Below are 21858 nucleotides of genomic sequence, written 5' to 3' on the forward strand. Positions count from 1 at the left end.
TTTTTGGCTTTGGCAGCGACCGACCCTCACATCACATGCAGTAGGTATCGTTCAAATTTTTGTGCTATTACGAATCCCTGTACGGAATGCCAGGCATGGCCTAAGGAGCAGTGGAGGTCGTTTCATGGCAAGGGGGCACATCGGAGAGTCTCGACTCTTCCCTCTTGGGAAGATTTTGCTCCTATTCCCGATGTTTCGTCTCCCGCAGTAGTCAACCACCATAGTAGCGTTGTCCCTGCATCTCCTTCCTTTTCTTCCATTGATTTGTTGATGGAAGTATTGGGAGGTCGCCGGGGTAATATTTGTAATGTAGCCCCCTCTTCCTCGGGAGTTTATTTGGTTCCCGAGAAGGGTGAGGTCTTTTTCATCAATCTCTTCTCTTCCAGTGTTGGAGGCGTCCAAAATGGCAGCGATTTGGAAGACGCTTGGGCAAGGGGGTACCCTGTCCTTGGAGGGGTTGCTAGCGCATTTTGTGGAGGCTCGCCCCCCCCCCCCCCCCCTCTTCCCAGTTTGGCCAGGCCATCCACCCTCCTTCCGGCCTCGTCTTCGTGGGTAGCAGCAGTCGGCCATCTTGTATTGCCCCGCCAGTGTCTGCCGCTGCTTCGAGTTGGAGTGACGCTGCGGCGTCAGCCCCATTGATGACGTCATGGGGTCCATCTTTGTGTATTCCTCTGCCAGTGGCGTCTCTATCCCCCTCGCACCTAGGGGAAGCCGTGACATCACCGCCACTTGTGACGTCACTCACATTGATGACGTCTCTCCCAGTCGTCTCCTCTGATCTGCCTTGCTCAGCCGTGACGTCATCACTGCCACCCAGTTCGCAAAATCTCCCCAGGCAGTGCTTCAGAGGTTGGACTCTGTGTTGGCTGTGAAGTTGGCTGCCTTATCGGTAGGGAGGACTGGTAGGAAACCTGTTGCTTCGTCCCCGCCTCCTGAGAAGAGTGCGCATAAGAAACAAGTGCTGTCTTCCTCTCCCTCTTCCGCCTCTACGCCTCGTCGCCGTATCAAGCATTGGAAGGCTAAGGGCTTTGCCCTTTCTTCGCCTTCAAGGGAGGAACAACGCCGACGTGTTCTCGAGAGTGCTGTGGTTTCGGGTAGTGCTACTGGTGTGCGTTCTGCAGGGGTTGCTTCATCCTCTGCCTCGAATCTCAAATGTGCAACATCGCGAGTGTGTTGCAACTTCCCCTGCCTGTGCACATGATGTTGGTGCTCCTTCTCCAAGGCCTATTTGTTGCCGTAAAGATCTGAAGGCGCCTGTCAAGAGGTCGAAGGTAGTGGGCATGGAGTTGGTGCAGCTGGAGTGTTTGCCTGCCTCTCTCACTGGTGCTTCCAAGAGTTTGACTCTAAGGGATTCTCCGTCGATCTCGATTGTTCGAGTTTCCCCCCACCTCACGTATGTTTGTCCACCACTCCCGTAACCATTCATGGACATGTGGAGTCATCTGTTGAGGTAAGTGATGTTCCTAGTGTTACAGTGGGTTCGTCTTGGAGGCTGACGCTTGGACCCAGCTCAGACAGGTTAGTAGGGGTTTCGGACTGTTTGGCTGCTAACCCTTCCGTTAATTTTGGTGGAGAAGGCGCATTAGAAGAGCCTACACACCCTTCTCGTCGTCGGTCTCCAGTGCCGAAGCAGGAGGAGGGAGACACACAGGAGTTTCTGTCTTCCTTTTCGAAAGTTGTTGATCTCATTCATGGGTTTAACAATTTGGAAAGTAGGACTCAGGCTCAGTTGTCTTACACTTCTTGCTTGGAAGCCTTGGTGGGAGCTACTCAGGACCCCAAATCATCTCTTCAGCTTCCTTTGTCGGGCACGTTCAGTCGGGCTTACAGAAGATTAGTGCCTCTGTTTCTGACCGGAACGCCTCTTGTTTCTGACCAGGACGGGTCGCTTCGCTCTAGGGGCTCTACCAAACTACTACCCCCACCTCTTAGAGACATAGGAAGTACTATGCTACGAGCTCTGCATTTTTGTTGTCACGCCACCTTAACCCAGATGTCATTCGCCTGAAGCCAGGTTTGATTTTGGAACAGGTGAGGTCAGTGGCTCCGTCCTTGTCTCCGCAAGATGCCTCAGCTTTGGAATCTACGGCAGCCTCCATGTTGCAGACAGTTTCTTGGCTGGACCTCTAGTCTGTGGTTATTGCCAAGATAGCTTCTGACAGCTCCCCGGAAGGGTTGGTGAGTGCTGCCTCGCTTGTCAGTCTGTTGCAGTCCGGGGGCAAGGCGTTTTCATATTTGGCTCACCTCAGTGCCAATTTATGGGTTATCTTCTGATTTAGGAGGGACGCGACTTTGTCTAGGATGGAGAGATCGCTTGACACCGAGTCTTTGCTGGCATTGAGGAACGATCTGTTGGAGTCCCAATTTTTGTTTCCTGGGACAGAACTCGAAAATACGATAGAAAGGCGCCGGGCGGACACCAAAGACCGACTGGTGCATCAGGCCATGTCTAAGTTGGAGTCTCGTCCTCGGAGACGTCCGGCTCCTCCTCCTCCCCCGGTCCAGCAGCAATCAAGGAGATTGTCACCTGGTAGGCCACCGAGGATCTCGAGTTTGGCAGGGCCTTCCCGTTCGACAGCCTAAGTCTGAAGACCAACGCCCCTTTCGCTCTCGTTCCTTTAAGCCAAGAAGGGGCCCAAGGGGTAGAGGTAAAGGGGTCTGTAGGTAGGTTAGGTGCCTCTTCCCCTGTCCTGTGCCACGGGTGGGGGGTTGTCTGGCTGGCCATTGGGTCAAGTGGCAGAGTTATGGGGTGGAGAAGTGGGTGGTAGATGTCCTTCGGGTGGGATACCTGCTACCATTTGACGTCTCTCCTCTGTCGGACAAGCTGGAGCTCAGGAAGGCATATCCTCGAGATTCTCTGAAGTTCTTGGCTCTTCAGGAGGAAGTGCAGAAAATGCTGGACAAGGATGCGATAGAGGAAGTAGTGCGTCCGTCCCTGGGGTTTTACAGTTACATCTTCTTGCTGCCCAAGGCGTCGAAATGATGGAGGCTTGTGATCGACTTATCCACCTTGAATCACTTCATCAGGAAGACACGGTTCAAGATGGAGACCCCGCGCTTGGTGTTGGCAACCGTGAGGGAAGGCAACTTCATGCTGTCGATAGACTTAAGGGACGCATACTTCCAAATCCCTGTTCATCCCATGTCCAGGAAGTTCCTTTACTTCTTTCTTGCGGACAAGATCTTCGAGTTCAAAGTCTTGTGCTTCGGGCTGACGACAGCCCCTCAAGTGTTCACAAGGGTCTTCTCTCTCATGTCAAGTTGGGCCCATGCTCAGGGGATCCGTTTGCTGAGGTACCTCAACGATTGGTTAGTCTTGGCAGTTTCCAGGGAGAAGCTGCTGCAGGACAAGGATTCTCTACCTGGGCATGGTCATCAATACAACAGTGACAGAAGTTTTCCCGACGAATCAGAGATTGGAGAAGTTGTGGGTGGTAATGCGCAACTTCCTGTCAAAGTCACATCAGTCAGCTCATCAGTGGCAGGTTCTTCTGGGAGTGTTATCTTCCCTGGAGAAGCTGGTCCCTCATGGGCGTCTTCATCTACGGTCTCTGCAATGGAGACTGGGAGAATTCTGATCTCGGGCGGGGGATTCTCCCCTGTTTATGGTTCCTCTGTCTTTGGAAGTGAGAGAAGACCTTCGTTTTTGGTTGGACTACCAGAATCTGTTGAAGGGTGTCCCTCTACATTCTCTCCCACCGGACTTCCTTCTGGGGTGTGCACATAGGCAGCCTCATTGGTTGAGGCGTTTGGAGTTTGGAGGACAAGCAGCAACATATCAATGTCTTGGAGTTAAAGGCGGCTTTCCTGGGTCTGAAGGAGTTTCGGGGGAAGGTAGAGGGTCATTCTGTTGTTCTCATGTCGGACAACACCATAGTGGTAGCCTATGTGAACAAACAGGGAGGCCTGGTTTCACATCAGCTTCACGCCTTGACCATTGAGCTTCACCAGTGGGCAATCAGCAATTCGGTAGAGCTCTCAGCCAGGTATATCCCAGGGAAATGGAACGTGGTCGCAGACAAACTCTGTCGCTGGGATCAGATATAAGGCACAGAGTGGTCCCTTCATCAAGTGGGCAGACAAGCTTTTCCAGATTTTGGGGGAGACCCATGCTGGACCTTTTTGTGACACGCTTCAACAGAAAGCTGGAGATGTTCTGTTCAGTGGTTCTAGATCCTTTAGCATTGGCAGAGGACGCATTCCAACATCCTTGGGACAACCTGGAGGTGTATGCCTTCCCTCTGTTTTGTTTGATCCATCGGGTTCTGAACAGGCTGATGAGATCACAGGGTCTCAGGATGACTTTGGTATCCCCTCTGTGGCCTCAGGCAGAATGGTTTCCAGTTCTGCTGTCGTTGTTGTCAGAGGTTCCGAGGGAGATTCCCCCTTGGCGATGTCTTCTGTGTCAGCCCCATGCGGAAAGGTTCCACCAGTCAGTAGAATCCCTGTCTCTTCACGGTTGGAGGCTATCAAGTATCTCCACCGAGCGAGACGCTTTTCTCAGAGAACAGCTGGGCACATGTCCAGCAGTCTTAAAAAGTTGACCTCTGCTGTTTACAAAGGCAAATGGGCGATCTACTGTGATTGGTGTCGTAAACAGAGTTTTTCTCCACTCGCAACCTCTATTCAGCGAATAGCAGACTTTTTAACCTTCCTCAGAGACGAGAAACATTTGTCCTTTTCTGCTATTAGAGGCTACAGGACGGCACTGAGTTTGGTGTTACGCCTTAAGGGTATCGACATCTCCTCTCCCTGGGAACTTTCCCTGCTAGTTAAGGGGTTTGAGCAGTCGAGTTCTCCTAGAGAGCTCAAGCCTCCAACGTGGGATGTTTCCTTGGTTCTTAAGAGCTTCACTAAGAGTCCATACGAGCCCTTGCGTTGCTTATCTGACAGGAACAGGTTGGCTTTGGCATCTTCCAAGAGGGTAGGAGAGCTCCACGGTCTGAGCTATGAGGTGAAGCACACCAAGGGTTGGGGGCCGATGTCCTTCAAATTTGTCCCGGAATTCATGGCCAAGACCCAAAATCCCTCGGTGCATGATGACAGGTTCACTTCGTTCTCCATTCCATCGCTGACTGACTTTGTGGGTGGTGATGCTCAAGAGCTTTTGTTGTGCCCTGTCCGGGCCCTGCATTGCTATCTTAAAAGGACTCGGCACCTTAAACCAGGCTGCCACAGACTTTGTTAGCACAGGCCGTAGAAAGAAAGAGGTGTCTAAGAATACTATCTCTTTTTGGATACGGGAAGCCATCAGACAGGCATACTTGACTCTTGATGATTCCACCACCACGTCTGTGCAGGCTAGAGCACATGAAGTTAGAGGTATTGGTCCCTCTCTGGCTTTCAAAAAGAACTTGGCTGTACATAGAGTGCTGAGCGCTGGTTCTTGGTTACGCCAGTCCACGTTCACCTCCTTCTATCTTAAGGATGTTGCCCACAGATGTACGGACACGTTTTCCCGGGTCCTGTGGTGGTTGCCCAACAGGTTGCGTAACTCATAGTTGCCCTTAACAGGGCACCTTTGTATCTTACCTAAGATGATTGTTTGGATGAGAGAATGAGTGAGTTGGCTGGTCTCCTTTCTCTTGTACCTTTTCTTCTTCCTTTGGGTGGTTTAAGCAATAGACACATCATTTGCTGGACTGGTCTGATACAGGTGAGTAAGGTAGTCATACTGGTAGTGTGGTCGTGCAATATACAAATATCTTACCCGCTATATGGTAGCATAGGCTCCACTCCTTGACAAGTAGGAGTCGGAAGTAATACAAACCTTATGTCTTGGTTTGTTATTGGACAGTCAAAGTTTTTCTTTGGTTCCCTATAGTACAGTGGTTATCCCATATATCATTGTACGTCACTCAGGTTCTGAGTGGTTAGATATCAATTTATCTAGCTTCTCAACGGGCTTCAGTTCCTCTCCAAGAACTATTTCTTTTGAGAGCTGGACTGGTGGGTAGGCCCCCAGCTGGTCTAGGATGTCTTATACCTCCCTCCAAGTATAAGTCTATCCTATTGTTAAGACCGGAGGTTTGCTTGCACATGAACAAATGACAAATTTTCTAAGACAATTTGTAATTTTCATAACTACAAACCAGAGGTCTTAACGTTATACTGCCCACCTCTAGCCGCCCCTCTGTTTGTTAAGTCATCCTGAGTTGGGAAAGACTGGCATAGGCGCGTGGTCCTTGACCACTCTTCACCCGATCTACACGTGTGTTGCCAGATATCACAAGATTCCTTGCTTTTCATCTGCTTTTTAACTGGATACAGCTAGGCGCTAGATTATCCTATTGTTAAGACCTCGGGTTTGTAGCTATGAAAAATACAAATTGTCTTAGAACATTTGTCATTTTTCATTCTGTTAGTCACTTGGAACTGGAAGCTGTTGAAATCCTCTACAATGTAAACAGTTCGTCTTAGCAGCTTCTGCCTTTCACTTGCTTGCATTTAATATCCATTCTTCACTTCAAATAATATAGTTAATATATTAAGTAACTTATGAAGTAATTACATAGATATAGTTTCAACTCGCACAGCAGCTTAAATTTTTAAATTCGCGGTAGCATTTCTTTTGTTTTGTTTAGGTAACTAGCCCAGCCCACTTTCAGGGAAAGAGAGGAACAACTCTGCAAAGAGGTTCAATTTGTTTCTGCCATCTTACAAGTTATTACCATTTGAGAGAAGTCAGCTTATTTGGGAATTGTATCGCTTTTTCAGTTGATGTTTTTCTAATTGGTGAAGTATTTTTACCTTTGGTAGCCTGCAACATAACTTGCGAGTGTTTGGTTTTCTTTTTGAGACTTAATTTTTCAGAATTAAGACTTTTTTTCAAGATTGGAGATATTTTTTCACAATTTTTCAGAATTAAGACTTTCAAAACTGGAGATATTTTTTCAGATTATGAATTTTTTGGATAGTTTATTTTTTTTGCACAGTAGTATGTCACTCAAGTTCAACTAGTATTCGTTATTGTCGCAAACACTGCAATACGAGAATAACTAAGGCATCTTATGACTCACCCTTTGTGCTGACAGTAGGGTTGGTGTGTTCTAGAGATTTGATCTGTAATGAGTGTAGAGACTGGGATAACAAAAAGTGGAGTTTTAAAGTCACATTTAGCTAAACTGGAAAGAGGCAAGGAGAGGAAGGTGGCTTCTACTACTAAGTCTTCTGGTGATGTTAATATTCCTGTTATCTCTACTGTCCCTGTTGTGTCTCCCATTCCCTGTCCTCCGACTGCACCACCTACTCCTTTGCCTGGCTCACATGCTTCTGACCCCAGTCTCATTGCCAGTCTCGAATCAAGGTTTGACCAGAAACTTGGTCTAAAAGTGACCACTGGCTCAATTAGGGACCTCTTATTAAGGTCATAAGGGACAAACTTAATAATAGGAGTGCTAATGAAGTACTGGTGAAGGAGCTGGCTGTTCACCATGCTGATTCTCTTTTGCAAAGGTCACTATTATACTCTGCTAAACCTGGGAGGAATCATACTGGAAGCCTAAGGGAGGTCTGTGGGGTCTGCCGGCAGCTAGTCGCCAACTTAGTTGAACCTGTTGTTGCATCTCAGATGGGACAGACAGCCCTTGGAAAGGCGTCTATACAGAATTTTGACGTCTGTCCTCTAGTTCAGAGGCTGCCAGTCCTGAAAGAGTGCCAGTGACATTTTGCAGATGAGTCTCTGCCATTGAAAACGCATGCACCGGATGCTGACTACTCATCTCTGGTGCCCAGCAAAAGGTTCAGCCCTCAGCCTTCCTGCAGCTTCTGGGACAGCCCAGAATGCTTTTCTCCGGAGTTCCCTGCAGTTGAGCGACAGTACTTGATTATCAGGTTTAATTGTCATGCCAGATTGAGTGTCTGTCTTCTGTAGGTCCTTTATGCATTTGGTTCTCGAGGGGGAGCAAAGGAGTCAGTCTTCTAGATATAGGCACATGTTTATGCCCATGAGGTGTAGCCACTTGGAGAGGGGCAAGAACTCTTGTGAATACCTGCCATGCTGTGGAAGGCCAAAACACAGTGCTCAAAATTGGAAGACCTGTCTTTGATCAGATACTTCCTGCACTGGATGTACTGTTACATGGAACTAGACATCCTGCATGTCTACCCTTATCATCCAGTCCCCTTGCTGGATGGCTGACAGGACTGATTGGTTTGTATCCATACTGAATTTGGTAGTTTTGAGGAAGAAACTCAGAGCACTTACGTCTAGGACAGGCCTCCATCCTCCTTATGACTTGGGGACGACGAATACACGGTTGTAAAAACCTTCTGAGATTATGTCTATGACCAGTTCCACAGCTTTTTACTTGATAAGGGCCGAAACTTCCTTTGACGGCTGAAAACCTCTCGGAGCCTATCGAGTAGGCCATTAAGCTGATGAATGAGGAGGTTAAGGGAGGTTTCTCCCTGAATGGGATGGGATAGCCCTCCTTGATGACTTGAGTACCCAAAGTTCCACACCTCTGGCTTCCCCATTCCCAAAATTGTAATAGTCTTGCTCCTACAGGTGCACACAGGATTGATTCTTCACTGCCTAGGGGCAGGTCTGACTGAACGCTTTTTACTGGTTCTTCCTGATTTAAAGTTTCCACAATGGCAGGTTTGAAAGGGTCCTCTGCTACCACGAAAAGGTTGTTGTGTGAGAGGAGATACCGTTCTTGTTGGAAGAGGTTGAAGGTGGACTTCCTCAGTTCCTTGAACCCTTAAATGATTGTGCGAGGAGGTCCTGCATCAATTTCTTTAGCATTTTGGCCATTGCTCGCTCTCGAAGTCAACTGCAGGAAAAGACTGGCTTTATGTAGTGGAGCAAACAGCAGTGATGATCTCTGAGAAGGAGTTAGTGCTCCTTCCTTGGTAAAGGAACACCACAACTCTCTCTTTTTCAGCACTCGTTATAAAAATTGTAGCCAGTTCTTGTGTGCCATCCCCAACTACTTTGTCTGTGCACGGAAGAACTTTGAGCCTTGCTACTGTCTGTGCACGGAAGAACTTTGAGCCTTGCTACTGTCTGTGCACGGAAGAACTTTGAGCCAGTCTGTAGCAAAATTCTCTTAAAGGCTTGGACAATCCTCGATTTTCTTTGCTAGAGCTCCTGCTGTCCAGTCTAGGAAGTTTAGCACCTCAGACACCTTATAAACATCTTTGATAAGGTGGTCTAGTTCTGATGAAGTAAAGAAGACTTTGCTGAAGAGAAAGCAGATCTCCTAATTGAGTCGATAAGACTGGAGAAATCCCCTTGAGAGGAGGGAGATACTCATACTCCCTAAGGAATTTCTCCAGTGGAATGATGCTTATCTGTGCTTAACTAGACGAGAAAGTGGGGAACAAAATTGCTTTTCCAACTTCCCTTTTCTCTGCTAACCAAGAATCGATCATGGCGAAAGCCTTCTTAGAAGATGAGGATAATACCATCTTAGGAAGCCCTGTGGATCCTGTAGGTTGTCACGTCATGAATGCTGATCCGGGAGAAGATGGAACTGCTGGAGAAAAGAATGGTGGGTAACATGAGAAAATATGTATCTATCGAGAGCCTAGAATTTAGAAGTCAGTTACTCCTGTTGCAACTCTTCTTCATCCAAAGAAATAGAAGTGGTTTTCAAAATGTCTGGAGGATTTTGTGTCGTTGATGAGGGGTTCTGGAGAAAGCTCAAAATATTATCAAGCTGTTGCTGGATATGTAAATCTCCATGAGGTTGTTCAGAGTGGGGCATGCTTCTCCTCTGGTGGCAACTGAGTGGAAGCATGCCTAGACAAGTAAAACTATGGGCTGCAGGTGAGCGGGCATTGGACACCTGGACTCAGATGCCTCCAAAGAAGTGCATTCAGCTTGAGCTGAATGCTTGGAAACAGCGCATTCTAACACTGTATTACTTCTACTCACTGGTTGATCTGAACTGTCATGTTCAAATGATACACAATAATTACACATTGGATGGCATTCAGCCACTAGGCACTCAACCCTTTTACACTCAGGCACTGGACACTTACCCGGGATGCTCAGATACGTATTGGGCACTCAAACACTGACCGATTATACACTGGGCACTTGTACACTTTATTAACCTCTTCATTACCAAAAGTTTGTTTGGAGGTAGGTGGGTACCACCATTCAAGTCTACTACACCGCACCGGGTGCATAAAGGTGGTACGCATAGTACCACCAAAACTCCTCTTTTCAGATAGGGACTTCCAATCATTCTGTAATTTTGGTTTGAAGAGTTTGGAGCAAAATAAACAGTATGACACGATGCCAGACGTATGATGTACCCAAAAAAATATTATTACTGCTTAAGTAGTGTGTAGGTGACAGATGAACTGCGTCTCAACAAAAAATCACAAAACCAGACAAGCGTAAACATGTAATAACTTCTACCCAAGTATAAAACCAGTTGTATCATCATTTACTGTATTTATTTATTTATTCACTTTTTACATTTTACAAATAAAAGATATGAACACCAGATAAATGAAGGTAAAAATAAAGCCTTATAGTAACTTTATATATAAAAAACCAAACCAGAGAAAAAGCGAAAAAGTTATTTTTTCTGAGGACAAGAAACTTAAAAAATTAGTTTAGATACCCCTGATGCCCCTAAAGTTGTTTTCTGTGATGAAACTAATCTTAGAAAACGTAGAAAATGACATCGACCAATTTTTGAAAGATATACTTTAAAATTTGCGATTTCCATATTTATTGGCGGGGCTTTCGCTTTAGTTTTTGCTCTTTTTTTATGTTATTACGTGCTTATTTACTGTTCTATTTTGATAATACTTTATGTGCATGTTCCAGGTGCGATATACCAACATTCTGTAAGACCGAATTTCTATTCAAGACTGTAGTTTTCTCACCGACCACCAGTGTCCCTTGTACAAGGGACACTTAGTTTCACATTTTTTTTCATAAAATAATTTATTTTTCCTGTAGGATGATAAAACTAACAGAGAATATGCGTTATTATAGTGCTAATAATACCTGATAATTTCATTAGCCTGTCTTGATTAGTGTATTTTTGGCAAATATTTTTACGATCGGCACCCCTCCAAACTGGAGTCACTACCGAGAGATTCAGTTCGGCAGCGAACGCAATGTTTACATTCTGCTCACCCACCAAGTAAAGAAGGGGTTAAAAGCAGAGCTGCAAGAGGGGACCAGACTGTGCTCTTGCTCCTTAGTACACTTATGAAACAAAGAAGAATTGTCTTCCACTGACAAACCAGGCCTTTTCAATGGCCTTGATACACCAGAGTAGGGCTTACTTCGCCATATATACACACCTGTGTATAAGTTGAGGGCATAAATATCCATATGGGCGCCTTTCCAGTGGCTGCCTAACAAGTCCTGGGACTGATATTCAACAGGCTCGTTTGAGGGGGGCCATCTACCCACTGGTGGCGAAACCCCACCGACATCCCTTGGACTGCCAGTTTGCTTCCAATCAGGGGCAGGGGTTTAACAGGGACCTTGGTCTAGGAGCGTCGGTGGGATGGATAGCCACCTCCTCCACTGCTGCACTTGCTCTAAAACTAGTGTTCACTTTGTATAAGGACTTTCACAGAAGTCCCAATTTGGGCCATGGTGTTCACAATAGACCAAACTTTTCGTCTATCCGCACCTTGAGACTGGCAATGGCACTGGGTTCCGAAGAAGGGAGCCGGGAATTGGAGTTGAAGGGAAAGTCGAAGGACTAGTAATGGGTGAAAACAGTCAAATGCGTAAGTTATGGTTTATCATCTTTAGGTGAACTCACCTGATTAGTGGTATTAGACTCAACTCTAGCAGCTGCTTTCCTACTCCTGTCACATTTAAGTTTAATTAAATGTGATTCTAATGACTGCCATTTTCCCCTTGTCCCAGCCTTTAGATTAATTGCAAGAAAGAGTTAAAAGAACAAACTTGTCCTCCACATGAATACAACACACAGTATGGGAGTCATGTTTAGCAGAAATCAGTCTCTTTTGCAGCCTTTGCTGCAAAACCTGATACTGGATAAACTAGAGTCTGAGATAATGCAAATCAGAAGTCAAAATCAGATATCAGTCAAAGCTAAGGTAATGTAATTAGTGTTACCAAAGCAATTGAATACAACGCCCAACTGGTGAAAAACCACAACCATCCAATGATCAAAAATTCCAAGAGCTGCTCAACCACCATGTAACATCATTGACTGGCAGAAACTAATTTGATCCCATTAGCTAGTTACCGACACACAGAACAAAAGAGTGCTACCGCAATGTCCAAAATGTTGAAAATTTCAAGCTGCCTTAGAGTAGAAACTAATTGCTATGTAATTACTTGGTAGGTTACTTATATTTATGATATAATTAAGTTTTATATATACTTACCAAATAATTACAAAAGCAGAGCTTTCCCCGAAAGTGGGCTGGGCTAGTCACCCACAAGAAACAAAGTAGCACTACAGAGAATTTCAAAATTTAAGCTGCTGTGCAAGTTAAAACTTTAGCTATGGAAAGTATGTAAATATAAAACTTAATGTAAAAATAACACATTGCTGCAGTGTTTAAAAATACTGCTTCCCTAAAAATACTTCTACCAGATCTTTGCAATTCACATCTATCAAACTCTTTTGCTAGCATTCTGCATTTTTTTTCCACTATTCCTAAAGCTAGTGTTTGCATTTTTTTTCACCATTCCCAATTGACACATTTATCTGCACATGTCCATTTCTGGTTCCATTCATAACCACTTCCCATCACACAACTTTGTACTGTGCCTAAATTGCCATGTCTTTCTCTCGTCTATCATCACTTCCTCCCTAAAGATAAAACAAAAATGGAGATAACAAACTTTTGTTTGGGCCCACTTAACACATCATAACATGCACTTTAATGTCTAAATAATTCATCAGTGGATTATTGCCTTCATTAAAGCGTAATTGCTCCTAGCAAATTAGTACTCTTTTTACCATATACGAATTGCATATCATATCTATGTTCATGTCTTACAAATACAGCTTTTTCTTTTTACTTCCAGTCTTCCCAGTACTGCTATGTTACAAACACAGATCCACTCACCCTCTTTCTTGTTAATTGTATCACTTTCTCCTTTACACCTATGAACAGTCATATCTCTCACCAATTCCTCTGAATCTTTTCCTCATCTGGAAGGATGACAACCATTTTTATGGTATGGAGTAATATTGTAATGCATTAGCTTTGGAAAATAGGTTTTAGCTTCTATGTTGCTCCGAGGTATTTAGCAAAGCAACTTGGACTTCTGCATCTTTGTTGGGATGCCCCAAAATTTTCTCACCAATTTTAATGTCCCACCCAGCAAACTCAAGTTTCTGGTATGACTTCTCAGGTTTTAACCCTTACAATGAAGGAATGATTTAGTATGTAACTGTTTGTGAGCTAGTGTTTCAGCTGGGCTCAAGTGAGGCTGATAAATAGAACTGATATGTTGCTGTTTATACACTGAGCTTTTTGACTGACTTACTCTGTAATAATTGATGAGTCACGTTGATGTATGGATTCTTGCAAGTTTCTTTTTGTTAACCTAGTTTTCTCATAGAAATATTTGATATTTTTAGCTTACAGTATTACATTATTTTTATATCAGTGTACTCTTTTCAGTATATATATGTAATCTTGGGCATATCCTTTTTTAGCAGCCTTTTTTTTGCAGTGTGCTGCTAAAATTGAAATTTGCAGTTTGCACTAATTTTGTATCATAAACAAAACAATAAGTTGATTTACAGAGGGTATGCTATAATTCAATACAGTAGTTTTACTAATTTTTTTTTATTTAGTCAGGTTTGACAGAAAAATGCCGTAGTAGTAAAATCAGCCTTCAAGCAGGAGAAGATCAACTTCTGCAGTTTGTAGCACAGCATACAGAGAAAGGTAAAGTGTTTGTTGAGGTATTTTAATTAAATTTTAAAGTAACTAATTTATTACTTAATTGTGGTGATAAAAAAAGTCATTTAGGTTGTGAACCCTTTCTGTCCTGTGTTTGAACATTTTTCAGTTGATAGGGACCAAGGAAAAATAGGTTGGGTTGTACAATGGGGGTTGTATGGATGAAAGGGAGACAATTATGGTCTTCCATCAACTTGTCTGTAGGTACAAAGATGATTCTTACTATGCATTTACTGTATTGTAATGTTAGATGTCTTAGAGAGGTCCTTGCAACAAATTGTAAACTATACAAGATCTGCTATGCATAGTACTACAGGTGTGGTAAGTTGAAATTTTGCTCTAATAAAGATGGGTTTAAATGAGCATTAATTATCTTGGTTGTCTTCTATATTAAGTAGCATATGTAAGTAAAAGGATAGTATAGATTTATGTATTAGTAAAGGAGTAATTATGCAAGATATTTCTTGGATTAACATTATTTAAGTTGAATATGTACTTGCTAATAGAATTTTTAAAGTTTCTATTATTTAAAGTTAATTTAAATGTACTGTACTGTACTGTACTGTATTTCAGGGAAAGCTCCTTTGGCTGGGAATTCAGTACATGCTGACAAACGTTTTCTGGATAAATACATGCCAAAATTGATGAAACATCTTCATTATCGTATTGTAGATGTATCTACTGTTAAAGAATTATGCAGGTATGTTACATAGTTGAAGGTTATATGATGTTTTTATAATTTGATGCAAAGTATTTTAGCTTTAATTTGTTTTACGTAGTACTGTATTTGTTTGGTTGAATGTTAATGGTTAAGACATTTTGGAAGTAGTAACTTAAACAGCTATTATTTATGTATCCAGTATTTTCACTTAAATGACTTACCAAACAATTACGTAGCTGTAAACTTTCTTACCTGGCAGTTGAAAATTCAAAATTTTTTGGTGGCAGCAATGCTGCTGCTGTTAGTGCAGGTGATAAGGGACCCACCCACTTTTGGGAACACCCCAGACTGCTGAGGTAACTGTCGTCAATTTTTTTTCTGCTGGCCACGAAGTAACATCATTGCAGTGGTTCTCGCAGTTGTTTTTTCGTCGCTGTTGCGGTTTATCTTCATATTTGATGAAGTACTTTTTTCGGTTGTTGTTTTTGTTAGCTGCTTTTTAGCTTCCATTTAGCTAAATAAGGTCTAGTATTAATATGTCGGACTTGAGTTCGTCAGCAGTTAGGTTTTGCAGCGAAGACTGTAAAACTAGGATGGCTAAGTTGTGCTATGAACCGCACTCCAAGTGCGTGAAGTGTAGGGGGCAGGAATGTGGCAAAGACTCAACTTCCTCTGAATGTCAGGACTTTAGATGATCAGGCTTGGAAGAACTTTAAGTCTCATTAGAGAAGATGGAAAAGGATAGGAAGAGAAAGGCAGCTCGTAGGGCCAAAAGTAAGTCTAATACTATTTAAGCAACTCCTTTGCTCTTAGAGGCAAAGAAGTCTACTTTTTCTTCCCCTACTTTTTCTTCCCCACTTTTATCTAACATATCTCCTATCATTAGTCCTCTTACTTCTTTGCCACTAACTCCTGTCCTGGTATCCAATGCTTCCAATCTTACCACCATTGCCAGCTTGGAGTCCAAAATGGATAAGAAATTTGAGTGTTTGGCCAAATCTCTTATGGATTTGGAGTTGTCATTTCGTGCTTTTGTCGAGCTGTCGACCAGTGCCAAATATAGTGAAGTGCCTGGTGTCAGTGTTATGTCTGAGGAGATGGCTATCAGTCCCCCAAGTCCTCCTAGACAAAGGCCACTGTCTCGCTCCCCCGCATCCGGGAGAAGACATACCAGAGGTCGTAGGGAGACTTGGGGGGTTTGCCCACAGGCTGTCATCAACTCTGTCGAGCATGTCGACTCAAGGGCTTTGACTAAACGCTGTTGGAAAGGCATAGATGTAAGTACAGTGCAGTTTTCATACAACTCAGAAGTCTTGTCGCTTGAAGAGAAGCAGCAAACTCGTGTTGTGGTCTCTCGCCCGCTGAAGATACATGCTTCATTCGCAGGTTGTTCGACTCCTCCAGTGAAGAAGTCAAAGGAGCTAAGTAGTCCACAACCCTCTTGTAGTTTTGCGTCTGATCAGTTCATTCAGGATTCAGCCATTTGACATCAGATAGTCAGGATCATTCTGACAACAGACATATTCTGATCAGCGTACTTGCTTTCAGGCTGTCGACTCCCGTCAGCGCTTGTCGAAAGGAGTTTTGACTCGTTTGCCTCCACCTACTTGAGTTGCTTCGCTTGCCAGTCGATCGTTGATTAAGAAGAGTTGTTCGATTGCCACTGCTTCGACTTCTACACCTAGTACTCAACAAAATGATTCACCATTGGGATCCCTTAGGCAACAACTTCAAGAACTTGTGGGTTTTTCAGCCCAGACTTAACATTGTAGCTATGCTGAATTATGTTGCATAACATACTGATTGATATATAGTATTAGGTTCTTTGTTATCTTTCCAGGTTCAGAGCATTTTATTGCTAGATATTACAGTCTGTATGTACTTGCTAATGGGCCATGAAGTTAAGCAGACCTTTGAGTATGATTGTTAATCTGCTGGAGTAGTATGCTTGTAAAGTAGGAGGAGGCTTGTAATTGACATGTTAGACAGTCTTTTAGTATGATTGTAAAGTAGTAGAAGGAGGCTCATAAATGACTGTAACCATCTTAGGTTTCTGATTTTATGTTGAACATGTTAGACAGTATTTGAGGAACAAGAAAACTAAACTCACTTGTGCACACATATGCTCACTCTTTCTCTTTCCTTCTGAAAGTTGCAGTTGACCCCCTCTATTCGTGAACTCACGATTCAAAGAATTTTTTCTGTGGAACCTATCTATAAATTATTTGCGGGGAAACTTGCCTACTCCCAGATTTTTCTGAGTAACATATCTATTAATCATTCGCATATTTTTGCCTTTTTTCGTAGAACAGTATTCTGTATTTTCATATTATTTATTGTAATAACATTATTAACATTAAATTTTAATGTACAGTGGTACCTCAAGATACGAAAGGCTCAACTTACGAAAAATTCAAGATACGAAAGCCGACATGAAAAATTTGACTGCTCTACATACGAAAAGTTTTCAAGATACGAAAGGTTTCTGAAAGTCCGAGATTCGCCCGATAACAATTTTGAAACTCGCGCTGCGCGCTGCCATCTTAGTTCTAGTAGACTCGCCACCATCCTCCTGCTCTCCCATTGGTTCCTGATGCTAGCCAAGCCATGAGATCCTTCTCTCCTATTGGACAGTATCCCTCCCATCATGCATCTTATACGTGCGTAAGTGGTGGCGTCCCTACCCCGGTCACCTCGTACCAGAATCTTAATTGTACGCATGCGGCATTCGTTCGGTCCAACGATTTCGTTTAGTAACGTAAATTCGTTAGTGATTTCGTTGTGCTACTTTATTGTGTTGTGAGAACCTAATTAGTATACGTACTACATACGTAACTTAATTACGTACAGTACATATAGTCATTGGTCCCAAGAAAGTTGCTGAAGTTCACAGAAAGAAGAGAATGCTTTCTATGGAGACAAAGATGGAGATAATAAAAAAGTATGAAGCTGGCTTGCGGTTGAGTGTGATCGCTAAGGAATACGGCCGAAATCCGTCGACGATAGGCACCATCCTTAAGCAGAAGGAAGCCATCAAAGCAGCTACACCTTCCAAGGGCGTGACTATTTTGTCCAACAAGAGGAGCCATGTGCATAATGAAATGGAAAGGCTGCTTCTTGTATGGATCGAGGACCAAGAAATCGATGGCGATACGATAACCAAGACGGCAATCTGCCAGAAGGCCAGCGCTATTTTCGGCGATTTGATTCTCCAAGCCGAAGACGACGGCGGAGAGGGGACATCAACGGCAACCCCAGAGTTCAAGGCTTCTCATGGGTAGTTCGAAAAATTCCGTAAACGGACTGGCATCCATTCGGTGGTGAAGAAATTGAAATTACGTAAAGTATAAAAAAGTAAAAAGAAATGTAAAAATAAAAAAAAAGACAAAATAAATTTTATTTTAAGTTTTTTGTAAAGTTAAGTGTTACAGTTTTGTTAATGTGTTTTGTAAAGTTTAGTTTGTTTTTCTGACATTTTTTTATGTGTTTCGTAAAGTTAAGTGTACATATCTGCCGTTTGTCCTCCTCCTCTGCCGCCACTTTTGGAGATAGCCTCACTCGAAAGGTAAGCTTCCACATTTTACGTTACAGTAATAATATTTCTTGTACACTAATATACACTTTATTTACAGGATTTGCATTTTTATTCTTATTTTAGGTATTGAATGGTCCAAATTGTTGTAGTATTTCATTGTTTATAGGTCAATTTAGCTTTATTATGAAATTTACTGGTGGTGTTTTTGGAGGGCTTGGAACGGATTAGCCATTTTACATGTAAAATGTGGTCCAAGATACGAAAAACTTATGATACGAAAGGCGCCTCGGAACAGATTAATTTCGTATCTCGAGGTACTACTGTATGGTAATACAGGGAGTCCCCGGTTATCGGCGATCCTGTTTTATGGCAATCGGTGATTTATGGCACCATAACAGGCCGAGTTCCGGTTATTGGCGCCATAAGGCCTAATGGTGCCATAATATACCAAACAGAGATGCCATAATGTTGCTTATGGTGCCAATAACCGGTTATCAGCACTGTAAGTCGCCAAGTTTCGGTTAATGGCGGTTTTCGCTGATCAGCACCCCCTTGCGAACGAAACCCCTGCCGATAACCGGGGACTGCCTCTACTAATAATAGTACTAAAGTACAATTAGTGATAAAATTAAATAATAAAACAGAGTACAGTAATATTAAATAAGATTAAATAATAATATACATAATACACTGGGTACCTGCAATAATATAATAATAACACAGTAATAGCTCGAATTTACAAGAGTTTAGGATCCTGAACCCCTTGCGCAAGGCAACGATTCACGTAAGTTTGGTACGGTCACTAAAAATGCTAATAAATGCTTAGTTTCAGTGTTTAACCCTTACTGGACAGGTAAATATGTCTATATTCAGCTCCTCGGGCTGGGTAAACTTTGAGGTCGGCCAATTTACGAAAAAACACATCAATGGAAAGAGGAATATATGTGAAAGAAAAAAAAATTAAAAATTTCCCCTACCTTCCCCAAGAAGTTGAAAATGGCTATTTACAGCCCCTCTATTACAAGACAATTGTAAGCTTTACCAATTTCAAGTTTTTCTAATAAATAATTTTATTTTATTTTGTCAATTTTGTACATGCAACTTACCCGGCAGATATATACTTAGCTATAGACTCCGTCGTCCCGACAGAATTTCAAATCTCGCGGCACACGCGACAGATAGGTCAGGTGATCTGCCATTCCCGCAGCTGGGTGGCGGGTTTCGGAACCATTCCCGTTTTCTAATCAGATTTTCTCTGTCGCTGGTGCCTACAACATCGTTGTTGGTTCCTCCTGCATTGGATTTCTTTCTCGCTTGCTGAGGATCTTTTCCGGATTGACCTTTGGTGACGTATTTGATCTTTGGCTTGGCGTACGCTTTATTAACTTTTAATGATTCTTTAATGCATCGGTCTCAAGTACTGTTGTTAGTTCATGTGAATGAATGGATGACGTCGGACTACCGAAGGGTTCGGTAGATCCTTGCACTGTAGACTGCAGTAATTTAATTTTGGTTTTTCGTAAGGAAACCGCTCTGTTGTATAACAGTCATTTTTATGTACTGGGTGCAGTTGCTGAATGACAGCCATTTTTACGAAAAACTCTGATATGATGAATATCCTTAAGAGAACTTTCATTGTTGAGTTTTCGTTGTGTAGTTCGATAGAGCACTTAATGATTTGTCTATTAAATATCCTTGTTGCATGTGTGATTTTGAATGAGGAAGAGGTTGCTTTCTTCTTCTTTGAGGAAGTTAGAAAACAGAGTTAGGAAACTTTGTCTGAAGACTCCATAGTTCTCGTACTAACGAGCTGGTTAAGGAAGATTTAGAACCTAACCCTAATGTAGTTGTTGCAACCTCTCCTCCATTTTCAGACCCTTCTTCGAACTCGCGGATTCGCCTTCGAGAGGAAGCTCCTTAGCAGAGTGTTTGGTTGGTTCCGTGGCTTAATAACCACTGGTTCCATGCGCCGTATAAGTAACATATTAACTTTCTCACGAAGTGAGCTTGTTTTGTACTTGTCTGGCATGAAAACCGAGATTCGCAGCTTAGAATTGCAGTGGCTTGCAATGGAAGGTAAGAATGCTGTGGGAAGTTTTTTTTTTTGTGCCCTTAGGCCTAGACCTCTTCCAAACTCCCAGGACCAGGGAGGAGGAATGTCAAAAGCCGCAAAGAGGATGTAGAGCATCCCCTCCGGTCAGGCGTCCCTTCGGCAGGCTCTGTTGTCTCGACCCAGACTACCATGGATCACCACAGAAAAGGCATCCTGAGAAAGTGCTTTTCTTCTTCCGAAGTCGCCAGCCAGGCGTGATTTGCTAGCCAAACTCGAGCCACCAGCCAGGCGCGAGCCGCGTTCCAGCAGCCAGGCGCGAGGCTCCTTCCAAGCGCTAAACAGCTAGCGCGAGGCGCCAACCAGCCGCGAAGCGCCAGCCAGGCGCTCGGGGAGAAGTCCTCTAAGCGGATCCTTCACGAACCCCAGAAGCTTTTCTCTGCGTTGATGGGCTCTCTGGTTAAGGACCCTCCTCACAAGAAGGACATCGCTCTTCCGTATCAAGAGCTCTTAACCCTCCTCGCAAGAGACGCTCCTCTCAAGTCAGGAGCCCTTTACCGAGAAGTTCCGAGCCTCTCCCCTGTTAGGTGCTCTTCTACAGTTAGCCGCTCCACTTCTAACAAGCGGGCTCTTCTTGGCAGGCGCTCCTCTCCTTGCAGGCGCTCTTTTGCGCCTACCTAACACTTTTCAAGCAGGCGCCTTACTCCTGTGAGGGATCCTTCCCCTCTCTCGATTTCTACGGGAATCGAGACGACCACCAACTGCTGATCGTCTGATGAATTTGGTTGGGGTTTCGCCGAGTGCTTTAGATTCTGCGGAATTTCTAGCACTCGCAGTGTTCGTATGTTTTTACAATCTCTTAACACTAAAGAGAAACCATGGTCCAAAGTTTTTTGTGAATTAATACCTAAAGCTCTGTCATTTAAGAGGGCTAGTCCCCATTGATATGATACAGGTCAAGGCTCTGTCATGTAAGTGGGTCAGCCCCATTGACACGATCCAAAAAGGCTTTGTCATGTAAGTTGGCTAGTCCCCATTGACAAAGATCCTAATAGAAGGCTCTGTCATTTAAGTGGGTCAACCCCCATTGGCAAGATCCAAAAAGGCTCTGTCATGTAAATGGGTCAGCCCCCATTGACAAGATCCAATAAAAGGCTTTGTCATGTAAGTGGGTCAGCCCCCATTGACACGATCCAAAAGAGCTCTCAGTCATAGGTCACTACCTCACTGAGGCTCTTGAGGCAAGCAGACTCATAGACAGTGTCCATGAAGTCGTCTGCCCAATAAGATAGAAGCTTGAACTGTCGTTCTTCGGTTCTTGGTTCTCAATTGAAGTTTTCCTTCGGGAAAGATTTCTCCTTCATTCTCTTGACTAGAGAACGAAGCTGGTCGATCTCCAATCCTTACTCTCATTCCTTGTAGGGAAAAGAAGATAGGACGGAGGTCGTTGTTCAGAAACCTACAAATATACTACATATACTATTATGTTCGCAACATGATTCTGTTTAGCAGTTGATTTGTCTGAGGTGCAGACGCATATTGTAGTTAGTTCTACGGATCCCGACCGATACGTCTAGTATCCTAATTGAACTGCAAACCTCCGAGGAGTTACCAGTTTCGATTTTTGATACTTATGGTGTTGTCACGACAATACCAACTCAGCTTTTGTATTTACCGTAATATGTTTTTCTCTTAAATATAATTGCTCGAGCTATTTTCTGCTCGATGGTT

At 43.5% G+C, this 21858-nt stretch overlaps 1 protein-coding gene across 1 annotated transcript in view; it reads left to right on the forward strand.

Annotated features, from left to right (window-relative positions):
• LOC135221963 (oligoribonuclease, mitochondrial-like) overlaps window positions 1-21858 on the forward strand; it is a 33883-nt gene that overhangs the window by 3836 nt on the left and 8189 nt on the right. Inside the window, exons 3-4 of the mRNA XM_064260029.1 lie at window positions 13773-13866; window positions 14455-14581. Coding sequence (XP_064116099.1) covers window positions 13773-13866; window positions 14455-14581 — 221 coding nt within the window. The remainder of the gene's footprint in view (window positions 1-13772; window positions 13867-14454; window positions 14582-21858) is intronic.

The sequence above is a fragment of the Macrobrachium nipponense genome, chromosome 3, assembly GCF_015104395.2.
Source record: "Macrobrachium nipponense isolate FS-2020 chromosome 3, ASM1510439v2, whole genome shotgun sequence".
NCBI classification, from domain to species: domain Eukaryota; kingdom Metazoa; phylum Arthropoda; class Malacostraca; order Decapoda; family Palaemonidae; genus Macrobrachium; species Macrobrachium nipponense.